The 19322-nt window shown below is 43.6% G+C and overlaps 1 protein-coding gene across 8 annotated transcripts in view; it reads left to right on the top strand.

Moving 5' to 3' along the window:
• The window catches only part of GBF1 (golgi brefeldin A resistant guanine nucleotide exchange factor 1), a 349375-nt gene that overhangs the window by 293911 nt on the left and 36142 nt on the right, over nt 1-19322 (top strand). For 3 of the 8 annotated variants that reach the window (XM_069753291.1, XM_069753287.1, XM_069753288.1), the window contains exons 29-35: nt 4359-4512; nt 4862-5084; nt 7548-7708; nt 8892-9144; nt 10081-10286; nt 12698-12848; nt 17897-18027. In XM_069753291.1, coding sequence (XP_069609392.1) covers nt 4359-4512; nt 4862-5084; nt 7548-7708; nt 8892-9144; nt 10081-10286; nt 12698-12848; nt 17897-18027 — 1279 coding nt within the window. The remainder of the gene's footprint in view (nt 1-4358; nt 4513-4861; nt 5085-7547; nt 7709-8891; nt 9145-10080; nt 10287-12697; nt 12849-17896; nt 18028-19322) is intronic. The other 5 variants (XM_069753293.1, XM_069753294.1, XM_069753289.1 and 2 more) reach the window with 3 other exon arrangements.

The following is a 19322-nucleotide window of genomic DNA, read 5'->3' as shown; positions in this document are numbered from 1 at the left end:
TGTCATTCTAATGGCACCGGATGGACTCAGGAGGGCCTGGTATGCAGAGGTCATCAATTTGCTCACAGACTCCCCTTGGAAGCTCCCGAACAGACCAGATTTTCTTTCTCCCACCGGAATTCTCGGTCTCTCGATTTGACGACGTGGCTGTTGAAACCGCAGTTCTAATAGTGTTCAGTTTTCAGAACGTATGATTCAAACTATGAGGCTAGGTTCAGATTGCGTTAGTGCAATCCGTTTAGCGCTAAGCGCTAGCGGATTGCGCTAACGCAATGTCTTTTTCGGGGTCGCGTTTAATGTCCCCGCTCTCGCAGATCCCCGATCTGCAAGAGCGGGAACGGACCTCGGGCGCGCCACGGACGCTGCAAGCAGCATCCGAGGCGCGTCACAAAACACCAGCACATCGCATTTTTGGCACGCGCTAGCAATGCACGTTCCCATTGCTGCCAATGGGCGCGCTAACGGACGTGTTGCACGGCGTTAATTTTGCTGTGCAACGCTGTTCGTTAGCGTGGTCCCATTAACGCAATCTGAACCTAGCCTAATCCAATCTCCGAAGCCCGCATCGTCTCAAGTCTACCATCAGACTTGGAAAGCCTTCTTTTGATGGCATGAGATTAATCGCACTTCCTTCTATTCTGGCCTTCCTTCAAGCAAGACTCAATGCTAGCTCTCCGCTTGCTGAAGAGCCAAGTGTCTGCGTTATCTATTCTTTTCCAAAAGATTTTAGCTTGGCGTTCTCGGGTCAGAACCAGAGGCCAGATTCTTTGTTATACCGGAGGGTACTCGTAGAGGCCTTCCGGCATCCAAGGCTACAAATGCTCGCTGGATCCAAGCGGCAATCTTGGAGGCGTACCACTCTACCCGAATGGTGGGTGCTTCCTCGGCGGTTCGCCATCGGGCATCCATTCTACAGGCTCTATACCTATGCCTTGGCAGATGCCAGCCTAGGTAGGAGAATCTTACAAGTGGCAGTGGCTAGTTCTCTGACCGGAATGGAGTTAGAGCTGTTCCCCTCCCTAGGGACTGTCTTGAGACATCCCATGTTTTCCTGTGTATCCCTGAGAAGCTATAGTGAAAATAGGATTTTGGTTACTCAACTTAATATCGGTATCTTTCCATGTTCTTCCTTTACACATTGCTTCTCCTGCTTTCTTACATAGGCTATATGCACACGTTGCAGATATGACTGTGGAATTTTCTGTGCAGATTCTACATTTCTTGGCAGAAAATGCAGGTCAGAATCTGCGTGTTTTTTTTGGTATGCGCACACGTTGCAGATTTTTGTGCGGATTTCTTCTTTTTTTTTACCCCTGCGGATTTCTATTATGAAATGAGTGCAGAAACGCAGCAGATCTGTAAAAGAATTGACATGGTCCTTTTTTGAATCTGCTGCAGTTTCCATGCGTATTAGCACAGCATTTTTTTGCCATTGATTTACATTGTACTGTAAATCACTTGCGGATCTGCAGCATTTCTGCACGGAAAAAAGCGCTGCAGATCTGCAGGAAATCTGCAACGTGTGCACATCCCCTAATTGATTAACTTGGTGCCAGTTGGTGGCATGTACTTCTGAGGAGGAGCTATTTTTTTGTGCTTAGTGTCCTCCTCTTAGTGGCAGCAGCATACACCCATGGTTTCCTGGGTCCCCCAATAAAGGCTCAGAGAAACGGATTTTACGATGAGTAACCAAAATCCTGTATCTAGAGCAGAAACTCAGCAAATACTCCTCATAATATCAAATATCTAAGTGTTGAGGATTTTTTAGTGTTAACATAGGCATGATGTGTGTTGTGGAATGCAACATGTGTACAAGATCAGAACCACCATCAGTACATGATTACATAACACGAGCCGCTGTACAAGAATGTAGTCAGTGCCTAGTCAGGAGTGTATGGTGATACAGCAATATAGGATAAGTGAGGTAGCGGATGCACCAAGCTAATCCTGGAACCATAATAGGGTGATTGATATAAATGGGACACTGGATTTAAGTATGAGTATACTGAGATAAATGAGAGTAATGGGAACTAGACCCTCAGTGTCCTGGAATACACACTGACTCATGCAAATTTTATAATGTATTATTTCTTTAAAATAGTTAATTAAAAGTTACATTTTAACAGTCTTTAGATATGGATTTTGTTGCCTTTTGGCAATTTGTAATTTATGTTTAATTCGCTATGCTGTCTTAATGGAAAGCATTTAATCGTGGAATACAGAACCGCAATCAGGACATGTACACAGCACCAAGCTCTTTACAGCAATGAATTGTAATGTCAGGTCAGCCCCACTTATAATCGTATTGCATGAACCTACAATTCCCGTGAGGAGGTACCGGGATTTGTGGTCATCAGTCATCTTCAGACTGTGGCGCATACAGGAATTGCAGTACTAAAGAGACACAGGCAGTATCACAAATTAACATTTACATCCAGGTACCTTTATTGGGGGGACATCTTCTCTGACTTTGAAATTTAATTCCCAGAACTTCTCTTCTCTGTTTTCAACAGCACATCCTGACACTGTGCTCTTAAAAACAAAATTATCCTTATATTGCCCCATAAATAGAAATATCTTCCATGCTGTGCCGTTGAATATATAAAGAAATATCTTCCATGCTGTGCCGTTGAATATATAATTGTCCCTTACTGTACTACTTGCGCAAAATATCCCCCCCAGTGCCTGTCACCGTAATTTCCCAACCACACGGCCCCTCTCTTTAATGTCCCCCACATACTACCTCTCTCCGTAATGTCCCCCACATACTACCTCTCTCCGTAATGTCCCCCACATACTACCTCTCTCCGTAATGTCCCCCACATACTACCTCTCTCCTTAATGTCCCCCACATACTACCTCTCTCCGTAATTTCCCCCACATACTACCTCTCTCCGTAATGTCCCCCACATACTACCTCTTTCCGTAATGTCCCCCACATACTACCTCTCTGTAATGTCCCCCACATTGCCTCTCTGTAATGTCCCCCACATACTGCCTCTCTGTAATGTCCACCACATACTGCCTCTCTGTAATGTCCCCCACATACTACCTCTCTCCGTAATGTCCCCCACATACTACCTCTCTCCGTAATGTCCCCCACATACTACCTCTCTCCGTAATGTCCCCCACATACTACCTCTCTCCGTAATGTCCCCCACATACTACCTCTCTCCGTAATGTCCCCCACATACTACCTCTCCGTAATGTCCCCCACATACTGCCCCTCTCTGTAATGTCCCCCACATACTGCCTCTCTGTAATGTCTCCCACATACTGCCTCTCTGTAATGTCCCCCACATACTACCTCTCTCTGTAATGTCCCCCACATACTACCTCTCTCCGTAATGTCCCCCACATACTACCTCTCTCTGTAATGTCCCCCATATACTGCCCCTCTCCGTAATGTCCCCCACATACTGCCTCTCTGTAATGTCCCCCACATACTACTTCTCGCCGTAATGTTCCCCACATACTACCTCTCTCCGTAATGTCCCCCACATACTACCTCTCTGTAATGTCCCCCACATACTCCCCCTCTCCGTAATGTCCCCCACATACTGCCGCTCTACGTAATGTCCCCCACATACTGCCCCTTTCCGTAATGTCCCCACTGCCCCCTTTTATTATCTCCCCTAATTGCCCACAAAAAAAACCCATTGCCCCAGTATGTGCCTTCCAAGTATTACAACCCTTCCCTTGCTGGTGCTGACGTCCTCACATTGCTGCACTTCGGGGCTGGGACAGACGAGCGCTGCTTTGATCTGCGCCAGTCTCTGCTCCACAGTGTTCATTTGTATTTGCATCTGCAAGACACAAATTCATTTGAATATAGGTAAAATGAGCTGGTGCATCCTGAACAGCTCCGCGCACCGCACAAAGTCCTTTGGTGGGTCACATGTTGTGCAGGCTGGCTATATGATTTCTACTCTGATAATTTATTAAATTATTTGTATCTTCACATATATATTTGTTATTATAGCATACCTAACACAAAGTTTTTTGGGTATTTTCTTGCTGTGAAATTTTGAATGTCCCAGCAGAGGTGGACTTTTTGTAATTTGTTTATTGTCGTGTGACCCTTCTAAGTAGTGATTGCTCATAATGGAGAGACCCGCCTCTTACCATGAAAGTTGTATTTTGCCTCTTCTCGTTTCCACATCTGGAGCCGGGCTGGTGATGTCATTACTACTGATACCTGCCGGGTCGTGTATGTGTGTATATGGAGACGCACATTGTACTGGGATTTATAACCTGTAACATCTGTGTCTACATGTGGGTTGGTATAGCAAAATCGAAGTGACGGTGTTTTTGTTCTGTATTAATAAAATGCCTTTTCTTTTTCTTCCCCAATGAAGAGACCGTGTGGGCTGTGTCTGGCAAGTAGTACGAGATCATCTCTACCATCTCTGTGCTCATGCTGTGGAGTATTGTTTCCTTGTGGAGCGCGCAGTGGTAGGACTGCTTCGACTTGCTATTCGATTGTTACGTCGTGAAGAGATCAGTGGACAGGTAAGCCACAATGGCCTAGGCTAAGCAAGTGGAGGACATGTGTTTTTCAGACAATAGGATGTCCAGGATTATAAGAAACTCAAGGCTAAAGGTAGATTTAGACACACAAGCAGAATGCTGAATGGTTATTAGAGGAAAAGTGAGTGAAATGGCATGATACATTAATTTGTGTTCGCAACGAGAAGTCTTGAAGTACTGACCATTTTGAAATAATTGCTCTGAATTTAAATATTTGCCATTCCATATGCTGCATACACTCAATAGGAAAAATGATTTACGTGGAAACCCCCTTTAATTTGTACATGTTAGAAGTAGTTACCATTTTCTAAGCCTGCCATTTGCTCCGCAGGTTCTCCTATCACTTCGTATTCTTTTAATGATGAAGCCAAGCGTGCTGTCCAGGGTGAGCCGACAAGTGGCTTTTGGACTTCATGAACTGCTGAAGACCAATGCTGCCAACATCCATTCTAGCACTGACTGGTACACGCTGTTCTGCCTGCTGGAGTGCATTGGAGCCGGAGTGAAGCCGCCAGCTGCCCTGCAGGTGACAACCAGAAACGATAATGATGCAGGTACGTGGAGGAAGTGCTTTATGAAATTCAATGCCCCGAGAGATAAGCAGCTGCTTTTTGCCGTCTCTAAATTAAGTGAAGGCCAGATGAAGAAAATAAATATGCTGCTTAAATCCATTAATAAAATTAAAAGGGTTCAGTTGCTCTGCATGTTTACCGCCTGCAATGTTCATTCTGGGTTTTTATGTCATAGGTAATGGTGTGACTAAGAGGTAACTAGCATTTCATTAAGTAGATATTTATCGCCGCTCCTCAAAATACTATTTTCCAAGAGAATATAATATTCCTATCTTTGCAACCTTCTTAGATGAGAGACCTAATTAATCATGGAAATCTTCTCGAGATCCTGTATTAAGCCTGCTAATCACTAGAATGTCTGGAGATTATCTAGTCATGTTTTTGAGACACATAAAAAAGGAAACATTATGTACTTGTACAAAATATGACATTTTCATGAATGCATTCTTGAGATCTACCAACAAAATGTTTTTAACTTTAGGATGAAAACTAATAAAAGTACTGTACTTCTGATGAGGTTAATAGGGAGAGTTGGATACATGACAAGCTTTACTCCTATAGCTGGATTTAATTAGCTTACTGGTAAAACATGGCATACTTCCTAAGTGTGTATTACTTTTTTTTTTTAAATTAACTTTTCGTCGGCAGCGTTAAAGGGGTGGACCCTTCTGGGATATTAATTGCCAATGGTTCCAGATTCAGCGGAATCTTTCTTGATAATGGAGTCCTGTCACACCTTTGTGAATAGAAAATGACCCACTGGCATGGCCACTTTCCTATTCCCCACAGTGCCTCGTAGGCCTCTATTCTTGATTTATGTGGTGGGACCAGCATGGATGGAATATACAGGCCCGATACAGCAAAGCCATTTCGGAGTTGTGTAAAACTTTAACGACTTTTGCCGTTTTCGTGCTAGTTTCTAATTTATGACGAGCTGTGATATTACTCCAGAAATCTTACTCCAGGGACTGGTGTAAGATTTCTGGCATGGCTCACGCCACCCATCAGACGCCAGTGATTCAGGAATCAGGAGTGCCTGACTCAATCACATCCCCTCAACAAGAGAACATCTTGGGGATATTTCATACGTATCCCATATGGGAAATCTTTCTTTCAATTAGCAACTTGAGAACTTTATATTGATTTCTCAATTATTTATTTGTAATCACTTGTGATTGTGCCTGATTGCTTATGTGCTGCCAGAGACCTTTCGAAAGAGTGGCAAACTGGGCAATTGGCCTTGGCTTTTACTAGATATTCTTTAGGGGTAACCTAAGCAGATCACTCTTGTGAGCAACCCCATTGTAAAGCTTTACACTTACTAACCCCTTCCTTACCGTAGTCAGAAAGGGATCACTACCGTAGCCCTCCAATGAGTTTACTAGATCTAAACAAGGCAAAGGGATTTGGGTTAATGTGCTTGTTGCTTGTCCATTAGACGGGTAATAAATATGTGCACCTTGTTTGCACTGCCTATTTGACAAATATTAAAACTTTTACATATTAAAAAGTTCTGTGTAATGATCACATTTGGTTACACATTTTCTTTATTTTTCTTACATGCGATTGAGAAGTGGCATGGCTTTTGTTTTATAGAAACAAAATTAAAGGAAATCTTTTGCTACCCCATCTGAGAGAAGCAGAGACCCTGATTCCAGCAATATATCATTTACTGGGTGCTCCAATTTTGGTTGAAAACTGTTTAATCTGCTGCAGATCTACCAGTTTTCTTAATGCGGAGCTCTGTATAACACATCCTCTGACTGGCAGCCGTCTGTGTACGCTGTGCATTGCCAGAAAGCTGTTAATTTGTGGTGGGGACGGATTTATACAGAGCTAATAAATCCGGAGGTCTACAAGGCAGCAGAGTTACTAGTCCTCTAGTTATAATTGGCTGATCAAATTGTGATTGTATAAAAACTACAGCTCACAGCACAGTAAATGACACATCTCTGGAATTTGTGTATCTACCCCTTCTTTATGCTGATCTCAGAGTAAGTGGGGAAAAAAAACTGGTGACAGATTTTGTTTTCTTTTAAAATATATCTGGCACTAGATTATATATGTCACCAAAAAGGTCTTTGACTTGATGAGGCTGATGTACTTGTTTGCATATCAGTGAGTTATGAGTCCTTCTAACAATAAAATCTGAATTAAAATATTAAGCAATGAAGATTAAAAAAAATTATACAGCCATTCTGATAAGTAAGTACATCTGCCTCATCAGGTCTAATAAATATCTGTGTTTGTAATGTGAAGTCTGGATACAGATCTACTATAGTTTCGAAACTTCTTCAGCGATTTGCACTTGCAGTTTTTCTACTAAAGTAGAAGCTGATTGGCAAATTTTTCCCATCTTATCTGGCTCCACGTAGTAAAAAATGACATTCTGTTTAAAGAAATCTGAAAAATATCACTGTTCTAAACCCATATGTTCATTGCTAGGTGCTCAGTCTGACAGTGAAGTCTCCTCTTATCACGCCACTGATGTCAGCTTGGATCGCGGATACACCTCTGATTCTGAGGTTTACACTGAGCACAGCAAGCAGTCCAAGATGCACCGATCAGTCACGGACGTGGATATGGCGAACAGCGGCTGGCTTGTGGTAAGCAGACATTTAATATCCGAGCACAGCAAAATCAATGATTTCAAAGTCCCCAAAACAAGCAGGCTTTTCTCCTATTTTTCATACATCGGCACTATGTAATCAACAGAATAGAAGCTCATCTGTCTATTTAAAATAAATGTGAATCAAAAAGAATTTAAGCTTAGGTTGGCTTCAGGAGAAGTCAGAGAGTGGCTGGAAAGAGGCCGTCTGCCGGAATGACTACAGAGGGAGATTAAAAATGTCATCTCATAATCATAACTAGGAAATATTTCAGAGTGTTTATAAAAATCAGCAACTTGGCAAATTACCTCTTAGAATGGTGGGATTTTCAGTCTTTTAGTTTACTGCTCATTGCCCAGGTTGCCGGCCACCTCTATCATTTATCAGTGATGGCCGATCTCCTAGGTAAGGAGTGCAGCACACACAGACGCTATGCTACAAGGCTGATGAACGCTCCTCTGAACCTGGACGGATCACTGCATCCCCTTAGCTTCTGTGACCTTATGCTACTCCATTGCTGCTGAGGCAACATCGGAGAGGGCACCGCTTGGGCCAGCAGCACCATCATCCTGCTAGTCCATACTGTCAATTGTTCAGGAACACATCGTATTCCTCCTCCTTCATCCTTGGCAATTAGGAAGCTAGGAGGCAGGGGAGAGGAGTGCTCCTGAAGAACACATAAGAACCACCCTTCATGTAGCTTATAATATAGTGTATTATAGTTAGTCAAACTGCAGATATTTATTAACATTTAATTTAATGTATTCCCACCACAGGAGGAGAATGGTTAGGTAAGGGATTACTACTAGAGTTGGTTCTAATTGGTTTGCAGGACCCAGGACATTGGCCACATCTATATTCTGTGGCTGTTGGTGTCTTGAGACCTGTCTATTACCTGATGGCATCAGTGATTGTTCTATTGATTCGTCAGCCTGGTGTAACGTCATGTGTATCATGCCACAACAATGATGTTGGCTAATCATGAAAAAGAGCCATGGATGCAGTCAGACAACAGGCAGTGGTCAGGGCTCCCATCCAGGAGACACAGATTACTGACATCACTAATGGACGGACTCTGTGAATCGGTTTGCTCCATCTCTAATCACTACATCACTTTTTGGACCTAACATAACTTTTTGTTGTTTAATATGAGCATGTTATGTGTTTTATTTCCTTAAAGGTTGGAAAGGAAGATGTTGACGCTTCTAAAATAACTGCAGTGATGAACAAGCCAGGAACAAACACTCCAGTAAACCAGTACAGTTTAACCATTGGTCTGGACTTTAGCCCACATGATACAAAATCCCTTATGAAGAGTGTGGAATCCCTGTCGTTCATTGTGCGTGACGCCGCACATGTCACACCAGAGAACTTTGAGTTGTGTGTAAAGACAATCCGGGTCTTTGTAGAGGCGAGTCTTAATGGAGGTGTGTGTAAGTGTTGCTCAGTCTTCTTCCTTCTAACAGATCCAATAGCTATGTTGTTGGCGAGTGTGCTGTGTCCCATATACAACTCCTCAATCTGGAATTAAAAGGTAGACACATTCTGGGCATGACATTGCACTTACTGTCAAAATATTAAGTCCCCAAAATATTAAGTCCCCTTTAAATACAATCTAGTATGGGTAACTCAGGGCATAAACATGGTAACATTTGCGATTATACAAACACCATCATAAAAAAAGATAATAAAAGTTGTACTGTACAAGTTTTGTATGCTGTAATTACAGGAAATCTGTCAGCAGGAATTTGTTACTCCGTCAAAGGATGCAGGGGCAGAGAGATTCCAGCAATCTACCACTTGTTGCAGTTTTGATTAAATCCCTGTTTTATCTGCTGCAGGCCTATCGGTTCTCTGAATGCTGAGCTTTGTATAATTGCACCAACACCACTCATGGGCAGAGTTTATGAATTTTTAGGACTACATGGCACCAGGTTTACCAGCTCTCTATAAAATCACTGGTTTCTCAGCACGTGATTATTATTAAAGTAGAGCAAACAGCCCAGTAAGTGACACATCACTGGAATCCTGGTCCCTGACCCTATATTATGCTGCTCTCCAATAAAGTGGCCAAAACCAGGTGACAGGTTCCCCTTAAACTCATTTGCACACTGTACTCCGGGTAATATGCCCATGTGGCCACCATACACCATATACAGAGCCGGGTCCCCACAGCTCCATACACTGTGTAGTGTCCGTTACATATGCTGGCAAATGTGTATTCAACTTATCGCAGACACTTCAATTTTTAAAGAATTGTAACTGCCGGTTTTCCTGCACATCTCTGAATGTGTTTGCTACTTTCATTGCTTGTCTTCAGTCATTTAGTAATTTTGTGTGGTTGAAAAATGATCCTGTCACTTCCAAAGGGTATAAATCCCAAGAGAAGCGAGCGAAGAGTCACAAGTATGACAGCAAAGCCAACCGCTTCAAGAAGAAAACTAAAGAGAAGGAAAATCCTGTGCGTCGCTCCAGGGTCTCCAATCAGCGCCAATACCGTTCACACAGCGATGATGAGGAGGACGAGAGTGTGCCCGCCAGTTACCACACTGTGTCATTACAGGTTAGTCACGACGTAAGTATGGCAGGCCTTTCCTCCTCCTTCATATCTTCCCATTTTTCTTGGACTACGAAGAAGAAATAAGGACTACTTGATTTCTTCAGGAAATGATTTTCCATGTTCTTTTGTCAAATCACTGATTTCACATCACTTATAATTAACTAAATGCATTCAAGGACCGCCTGTGATGGAGTTATTGATCACGTGTTACAGGCTGTAAAGTATTAGCCTTGGGGCACAAATCCTTATTCTGCCACTTTGTGGCCTGAAAGGATGTCTAGATAAGAATTTTTAATTGCCAATAAGGCAACTTGAGGACCTGTTGTCCCATTTATAAAATCTTGGCTCCGTTTAAGAAATCCAAAGCAAAAGTAAAGCGCCCTTTACTCACGGTCTCCTGGTCCTCCTGTTTCCAGTGTCCGGTATTGGCTGCAGCGTTGTCCTCGTGTTGACAATATGGAAGCCGTACTGTGACCCCAATAGTAGATGAAACACCCTCTTCAGAGCCGCTGAGCTCACTAATTGGCTGCTCTCAGCATTTGACCCAACGGACACTGAGTCAAGTGTGTCGTTGTTTTTTTTTTGTTTTTTTTTTTTTCTAAGAATCTGCTCCTGGGGATCAGCATTGTCTGAAAAGGGACAACCCAACTAAGCCCTGGGAGTGACCTGAATTTTGGAATTGGCCCTTTCACTGCCCCAGACCACTATAACGTGACCACCTTCACTGGCTTTACTAACACCAGAATTTGCTTAACTCTTGCTTAGCATTAGTCTATTCCCTCACAACAGAAGAAGCGCCCTTTAATAATTCTGCTTCCTAACATGGGAAACCAGTGTTGTCTCTGCAAACATGTCCCAAAAGAGGGGGTGGATTGTGGTAAACTGCTAAGACTTGTCTTTTAGGAGATGGAGATCAATATGATTCAGGTTATATTGATGAGTGGGAGTTAAATTAGAGGGTTTTCTTAAAGGGTTATCCTACCAACCACATTTATCACCTACCCTCGGGCAATATATGTATTGTGGTGGTCTGAATTCTAGAAGCCCTAAAGATGCCAAGAATGGTGGTCCCATATGCGAATGGGGTGTAATGATTATGCTTTACCACCACTCCATTGACTGCGTATTAGAATGGGGCTCACATATTTGCACTTCTACAGACCCACTGAAGTTAATGGAGTGGTGGTCACATACACATTACCGCTGTAGTCACGGGGACTCTGGGTATCCCATTCTCCGGGTCTGCAGTAGTCCCAGTGTTCATATACATCTGTTTGGAGATAACCCTTGTGAGAACCTGATATTACTGGTAATTGTGATATAAGATGCATGTGCGTCTCTGCAGGACGATGGCACATGGACACTGGTATACTCTAAAATACCAGATCCAAGTTCAGAGAAATCCATCACCGCATTCAGCCTACTTCAGATCCAACCCAAACATCCCCGGAGGCACTTGATAGTAATCTGCATGTGACTCTTCTTTGTTTCTGACTCTTTACCTTTGGTCCTGGTGAAGGAGACCTGATTTCACTATTCCTGCCTATTGTCTGCTGTTCAGCTATATTCTAATGTCAGTGGGCTTTACTCTTCTGGAATTTGCTCTGTGATCCTTTTCTTCCTTGGCACGGAGGAGGACAGGGCCTGCATTAGAGAGGTAGATGTGAATGTCCAGATGTTCTCGTTCACACCATGGTAAGGTTTTGCAGATAGTAGGATAGTTGTGGAAGCCATGACTGTATCTTACTAGCTGTATAAAATGTTATGTCTCATAGCATAAATGAGAATGTGGACTGAATCCGTTATTTCACTCACCCATTTTGGCATCCTTTCTTGTATAGCCAAAGAGGCCATATTTGAAATGTTCACACCGCACCTGTTTATATGGACAGTGCACATGTCCTTACATGACAGGCAGTGAAAAGAGGATAGGTCGGCACTGCTAGTCATTGCAATCAAATTATTGACGTAACATATGGAGATAAATATCATTATTAAGTCCTGAGTCAGTTACAACATAGCCACATGTGCAGCTCAACAGGAGACTGGCAACGTCAGAAATGGGAACAGAGAAAAAACCATGTCACTCACCCCGGGGCCAACAGTTATTCCTTTATTACATCCAGGCGGAGGAGACCGTCAAACTAGCAGAAAAAAGAGCCTGGAGGAAGTGCTTGGCAGAGTAAAATGACCGTCACGTTTTCTCTGTCTGTACCTCTGCCCTGATGTAATAAAAGGAATAGCTTTTTAGCTACGGGGTGAGTGCCACAGTTTTTTTTTTTTTCTTTGTTCCTAGTTTTCATTGAATGTTTGCAGAAGGAACAGCTGATGGCTGGGAGAAATGCTATTCAGTATGTAAAGGTAGATTTGTCTTCCATTTCCCAATTTTTTTCAAAAAAGGCTTCACATCTATGTGTTTCTTTTAGCTTCTTGATCTGATGCACACTCTTCACACAAGAGCTGCCACAATTTACAGTTCTTGGGCAGATGAACAGCGCCACCTAGAGACCGCAGGAGAGAAGATCACAGCAGACTCAAGGACTCTGTGGTCAAACTGCTGGTGTCCATTGCTACAAGGTGAGTTATCTCCCTCTTGACCACCACCATCTTGAGTAAAATTTTAGACAGTCTTCTTCCGATTACTCAGCATGTTACAGGACAATGAGCTTTTTGCTCGTTGGATAATTAGCAGTCTGTTTACACTGCACAACTATTCTTAGGAATACTCGTTCTGGATAATCTTTCAGTCTACATGCATCTTTTCATAAATGATAAAATTAAAAAGTGCTGTAAGCATAAAGCTAAGTTCACACTAGGCGTTTTTGCTGTGTTTTTTATGCTAATTTTCAGTACCAGCAAAGCCTATGAGATTTCAAAAATCTCATGCACACACATTGGTTTTTTTTGTCATTAGTATTTTGTGCTTTGCATGTTGTTTTTTTTTTTTTTGTACATAGAGCATGTCACTTCTTTCAGCGTTTTTTCAGCATTTTTCATCCATTGACTTGAATGAGAGGTGAAAAAAATCGCTGAAAAAACACACCAAAACTGCAGATATCAGGTTTTGCTGCATCTTTTGGCTAAAACCTGATTCTATAGAATAGGACTTTTTTTTCAACACTAAACTTTATCAGCAGGCACAAGAGACAAATCTAGCATGCCAATACTGCCGCAAAAAACGCTAATCATAGCCTCTGATAGTGGCGCATATTACTTACATTCATCAGCAGATACCATTGAAAAACAAGACTGCACTATAGTCCTTTGCAAAGTGTTTTTCTCTAATTCTTCATTGGAGGACACAGGCAACCATGGGTGTATGCTGCTGTCGCTAGGAGGCTGACACTATGCAAAAAAAGTCGCTCCTCCCCAGCAGTATACACCCACCAACTGGCAGGAGGCTAATCACTTTAGCTGCATTTCTAAATTAGGTTTTGTTTTTTTATTAATGATCTCTCTTTCAGATACAACTTGTGATTTTGGGAAATGAAGTGGAATTGTCACTCCGTCCCCCCCTCCCTTCAAAGACCAGGAGCACAGTGTGTGATGGCCTCACTACTATACCCTCTCGTGTCTACCAGGCAGGACCCTATCTCACCCCCAAGAGTTTTTGGGACATCCGCACAGGCGGACTGATCCTCGCCATTACACCCGGCCCGCTCTTCTTTCAAAGCCAGACGTGCAGGGTAGGAAGATGGATCCATTACCTGCCAGCTGTCTGAAGGTCTGTGCTCAGGTCCCATAACAGCTTTCCAGAGGTCTGCATCTAAGTCCTTTAATATCAGTTTTCCACCATGCGTACTGGAAACAAATTTTCCTTCCTGCGACGACATCCGCACCATCTACTTCCCCTTTGGCCTCCAGGTACAAATTTAGTCCCTGGCTCCAACCTGGGCCTTACACAGGGCTGGGCCTCGCCTCTAACAGCCCAGCCAATCACACGCTCTGAGTCCCACGCGAGGCTCCGCCAGCCAATCTGAACTGCCCTTCTTCCCATCGTGCGGGAATACTGCACCCGTTATTCTGACGCTGCCTATCCTCCCTGACTCGCCGAGCTGGAATTCTGCACGAATCCTCGGGCTCTGCCCCTTCTATCCAGCACCATCTTCTATGCTCTCCACAGTGCAGCACCCACCTCATGCCTCACCCCAGACTTGGCCCTCCAGACCTCAGCGCCTCCAGGACTCAGGATCACCGCAGGTTCTGCCTTCCAGACCATCCAGGATCTGCCAGGATCCCGTTCTGAGTAAGCTTTCCCTCTGGGTGGCAGCTCTTATCCCAGGCAAGCTTCCCCTGGCACATACTTTCTTTAGCTTTCTCTCTCTCTCCCTCTCTCTCTGCCTCACTTCCATCCTCCCCCTATTGTCCGACACTTTCCATGCTCCTCCTGTAATAAAATGTTTCCCTCTAGTCAGACCTCGGCCCAAATTGCCATCCATCAATTATACCAATCCAGGAGCCCCCCACTGCCTCGAGAATTTGCATCTCTCCTGAGTGGGCCGCATTTCTGCCTGTAGCTGACCTAACCACAACATCCCACACTTTGGTCTCGATCTTAGAATGGCTGCCTAGGCCCCTGTTGGTTTTCCTAGTTGTTTCGTATCTCCCCTCCTACCATATACACAAGGGTACCCCTTGCAGGAACTTCAGGAGCTCAAACAAGCATGCCCATACCAGCTCATCATCTAGTTCACCATCACCGTCCTCCAGGACTCCAGCTCTTTCCCTCTACCCAACAGCTGACGCTCCAGCGGCGCAGGAGTCAGATCCACATCGAGTCAGATTCTGATCTAGACTCCAAACTGATCTCCAAACTGTATGAGACTGTTGATAGTCTGATTATAGCTATTAATCAGACCCTTAACATAAAGGACGCAGAGACCTCTCCCTCGGAGCAGGCCGTATCCTTAAGAAGGATGAAGTGCCATCCCCGTAGCTTTGCCAATCACAAGGAGTTGAACAGAATCTTTGCTAAGAAATGGAAGCACCCAGACAAGCGTATCACAAGAAAATGAATTAACATTTTGAATCCTTTTGCAGCTGACCTGCTTCATAAATGAGCAGAATCTCCCTCAGTGGATCCTCCTGTCTTTCCACTAACACCATTCTCCCTCTGTTTGATGGATCCCTCTTTATGGAGCCCTGTGACACACTGAAACACTCGCCAAGTCAGACTTTGAGGCCGCGGGCTCAGCCCTTTATCCCTCTTTCGCTGTACGTAGGCGACTGAGGCAGTTTCTTGCTGACGCTCCTCCTTTTGACCTAGTGGACCGTACCAGTTAAGCAGGTAAGTACCTACTGTCCGCCCCACTTGATGTATACGCCTCTTCAGCCCTGGCAGCCGGCAACATCACTATTTTCAGAGTCTTATGGCTGAAGTCATGAAACACAGACTCTGCATCAAAAAAGTCTCTGACTGGCCTATCTTTCCAAGGTTCTTGTCTTTTTGGAGAGTAACTAGATAAAATAATCTCGAATGCCACAGGGGGTAAAGGCACTTCACTTCCTCAACAGAAGGCCAAATGTTCGTCCCGTCACACAGTCCAATTTAGTTATTTTTAGAGATTTTCGTTCCAGAACAATATCCGACAGGACAAGTCTCGAGTCCTTCAGCAGAAGAGACCTTCCTTCAAACCACCCCCTGCCTGGCATCCAAGAAACGAGCAGCGCTGGCTACCCAGAATCTGATCCAACAGATTCTCCCCGACCTGACTGGTCGCTCCCACCTGGGAATACTCTCAGGCTGTGCGGCTATCTCCTTCAATTTCGGGACGAATGGCTCACGACAATTGAGGACACCCTGGGTCCAGGACGTGGTCTCCTACGGTTACAAGATAACCTTTTTCTACATTCCTCATTCTCGTATTTTCAAGTCCTGCCCACCAAAGAATGCTTTCCTCGTTCCCGAGTTTTTCAATGCTATCAACTTGTTCTCCTAAGGCAGGCATCATCGTCTCCGTTTCCCCACCAAAACACTTTTCGGGTTTCTATTCAAACCGGTTCGTGGTTCCATACTGGAGCTCAAATTATTGAACAGACATGTATGTCTGTGACACTTCAGAATGTAATCTCTTCGGTCTGTCGCAGCTTCAATGGAGCCCGAGGTATTCATGTGCTTGGTGGATATTCAGGATGCTTATCTGCACATACCCATTTTCCTTCTCCTCCCGAGAGTCCTCAGCTTTGCAATCCAAGGATCCCACTTCCAGTTCATTTCACTACCGTTTGGCCTAACCACAGCATTCAGGGTTTTCACAAAGATAATGACAATGGTTATGGCCATTCTACAAAGCAGGGGCATTCTCATCACCCCCTATCTAGATAATCTCATCAAGACTGCATGCCACGAGAGTCTACAGATCACTCTGGATACTTTCTCACCTGGGCTGGATCATCAACACCGCAAAGTAGTCTCTGACCCTGGTTCAAGGCATCGTTTTTCTGGGAATGCTGTTCAACACCACACAAGCAAAGGTTTTCCTGCCTGAGGAAAATTATTAGACTCTAAGGCTACAGCCACATTATCAGTATTTGGTCAGTATTTCACATGAGTATTTGTAAGCCAAAAGCAGGAGTGGATCAGAAATGCAGTAGTGTTGATGCATTTTTATTATACTTTTCCTCTGATTGTTCCTCACCTGGTTTTGGCTTACAAATACTGATGTAAAATACTGACCAAATACTGATAGTGTAATTGTGGCCTAACACGCAAGATTCACTCTCTGTAGTCCATCTCCTTGCTCTCTTCGCTTCTACTTCCCCTGACGAAGCCCTATTTGTTGGGGCGATACGCGTGGGGCCACGGTTTCTTCCACACTCAGAGCCTGGATTCGGGGGGTTGGTTCAATCATATGCTGAGGACTTGGTAATTAAACCTTACACTTCTTTCAGCTTCATGGGGCTTCTACGTTAGTGGATCCTTTTAAACGGCCAGTTATTAGGCTGGTGTGTTGTGGGCCTCCTTGTTTCATGGGGTCCTGTTTTGCGTCATTAGGAGCAGTACATGTCCCGATGGGATGTTTCAGTTGGATATTCATCACAACTGCCTCATGAGCCATTAGGTTTAGTTTGGGGATTCTTCATGCATTTCTTTTGGTGCTATTGGGCATTGCATTATTTACTCTGAGCAGCCATAATTTTCTGGTTTTAACTATGTTTTAACTATTATTATGTGTGCCAATAAAACTTGAATTACTATTTTTGTATCAGTACAGTTGTTGTGGTGTGCATTATTTGCAGTAGGGCTTTTCTTCTAGTGTTGTGGTTCTATTTACTACTGCCATTGCACCCCTAGCTTGTTGATTATATATATAGAGAGAGAGAGCTGTGCGCCCGGTCTTCTCCCTTTTGCCCTCAGTTTAGTACTCAAATGGTCGTTAGTGAATAATTGCTTAAAAACCAAGGACTAATCTATCCAATATTGATTCATTTCAAATTAGGACTGCCACTATGCTGTCGGCACAGAAGGGGCAGACTGTGCCATCTCACACCCCAGCCTGTGGGATTTATCATATTTCGTGGTGGAACATGCTCCTAGGAAGTTATATATTCATCCCGTTTCAGTTGATGATTGTGTTATATTGTGCAGTCTTTTGTGAAAATTTTGTTTTCTTTTTACTTCCTAGGAATTGCATGGCTGTGCTGTGATGCCCGTCGGCAGGTCCGAATGCAGGCTCTCACATATCTGCAGAGAGCACTTTTAGTCCATGATCTCCAAACCTTAGATGCACTTGAATGGGAAGCATGCTTTAACAAGGTGAGAAGAAAACCATGACGTAACCATTCTTCTCTCTCTATACTATTGTGATTTATCTGGAATCAGGGTGTTTTTTTTTACCTTTGGCTTCACCCATTATGGTGAGAAATGTAAACTGAAACACCTCGGCCCTATTCGGATCTCCCTGTTTTCCGCCTATCACAACAACTTGATCCTGGTGACCGAACACTTCCAGACTTCCTGGATGTTATTATCATCACTATTTTTGTTTTAAAGTGAACCGGTCAGCAGGATTGTGCTCAGTAAACTACACACAGTGTCCTGTCATAAGCCCATACTGATGAATATCTAAGCAGAGCACCACATGCAGACCCCCCACAGGCCGCCCTGAAGCACCAGAATGTCATTAACTGAAAAAACAGCTTAAACAACAACCACAAGACAGATTTCATCAACCTAGGTATCATTTCAATCAGTATAACGGCGCCGCCCTGTCTGTAGGTTACTGTGCACAATCCTGCTGACAGGTTTGCTTTATTTGTATTATCTTTAACTATATTACTTATGACTCTTGTATATGAACCTCTGAAATGTAAAGCGCTGCGGAATATGTTGGTGCTATATATATATATATATATATATATATATATATATATATATAGATAGATAGATAGATAGATATATATATATATATATATATATATATATATATATATATATATATATATATATATATATATATATATATATATATATATATATAGATTGTTAAATAGGAAATGATTGGATATGCAATTCAGAAATATGTTCTTCTCTTATGGGGTACAGTCCCTGTATAGCCCTTCATATAAACCTAGAGCATCTTAATATATACTTACCTTGTATTGTCTTCACATTATGTCCTGTCCAGATGTGTCCGGATCCCAGAATTCCCAGTGGTGGAAGTTCACCGACCTCCATATTGGGACACTCAAGTGATGGGTGTCTCAATGTGGAAACTGCTGGTGATACCAGCCTCTTGCACAATACCACCAGCGGAACACCGTCGCACCACACCACACACACACACAAGCGCACCACACACACACTGTATATGCCGTACGCACCACACTCACAAACATTGTATACGCCGTACGCAACACACACAAACACTGTATACGCTGTACGCAACACACACACAAACACTGTATACGCCGTACGCAACACACACACTGTATGCGCCATACGCAGTCTCTTGCGCAGTACCACCAGCGGTACACCATTGCGAACACACCGCCGCCGGGATCAGCCGAATGATTCACTGACCTCCGCCATCTTTCTACAGGAGGAGCGTA

Source organism: Ranitomeya imitator, chromosome 2, assembly GCF_032444005.1.
Source record: "Ranitomeya imitator isolate aRanImi1 chromosome 2, aRanImi1.pri, whole genome shotgun sequence".
NCBI lineage: Eukaryota > Metazoa > Chordata > Amphibia > Anura > Dendrobatidae > Ranitomeya > Ranitomeya imitator.
Note: the sequence above shows the minus strand (reverse complement) of the source record. Positions and strands in the feature narration are given on the sequence as shown.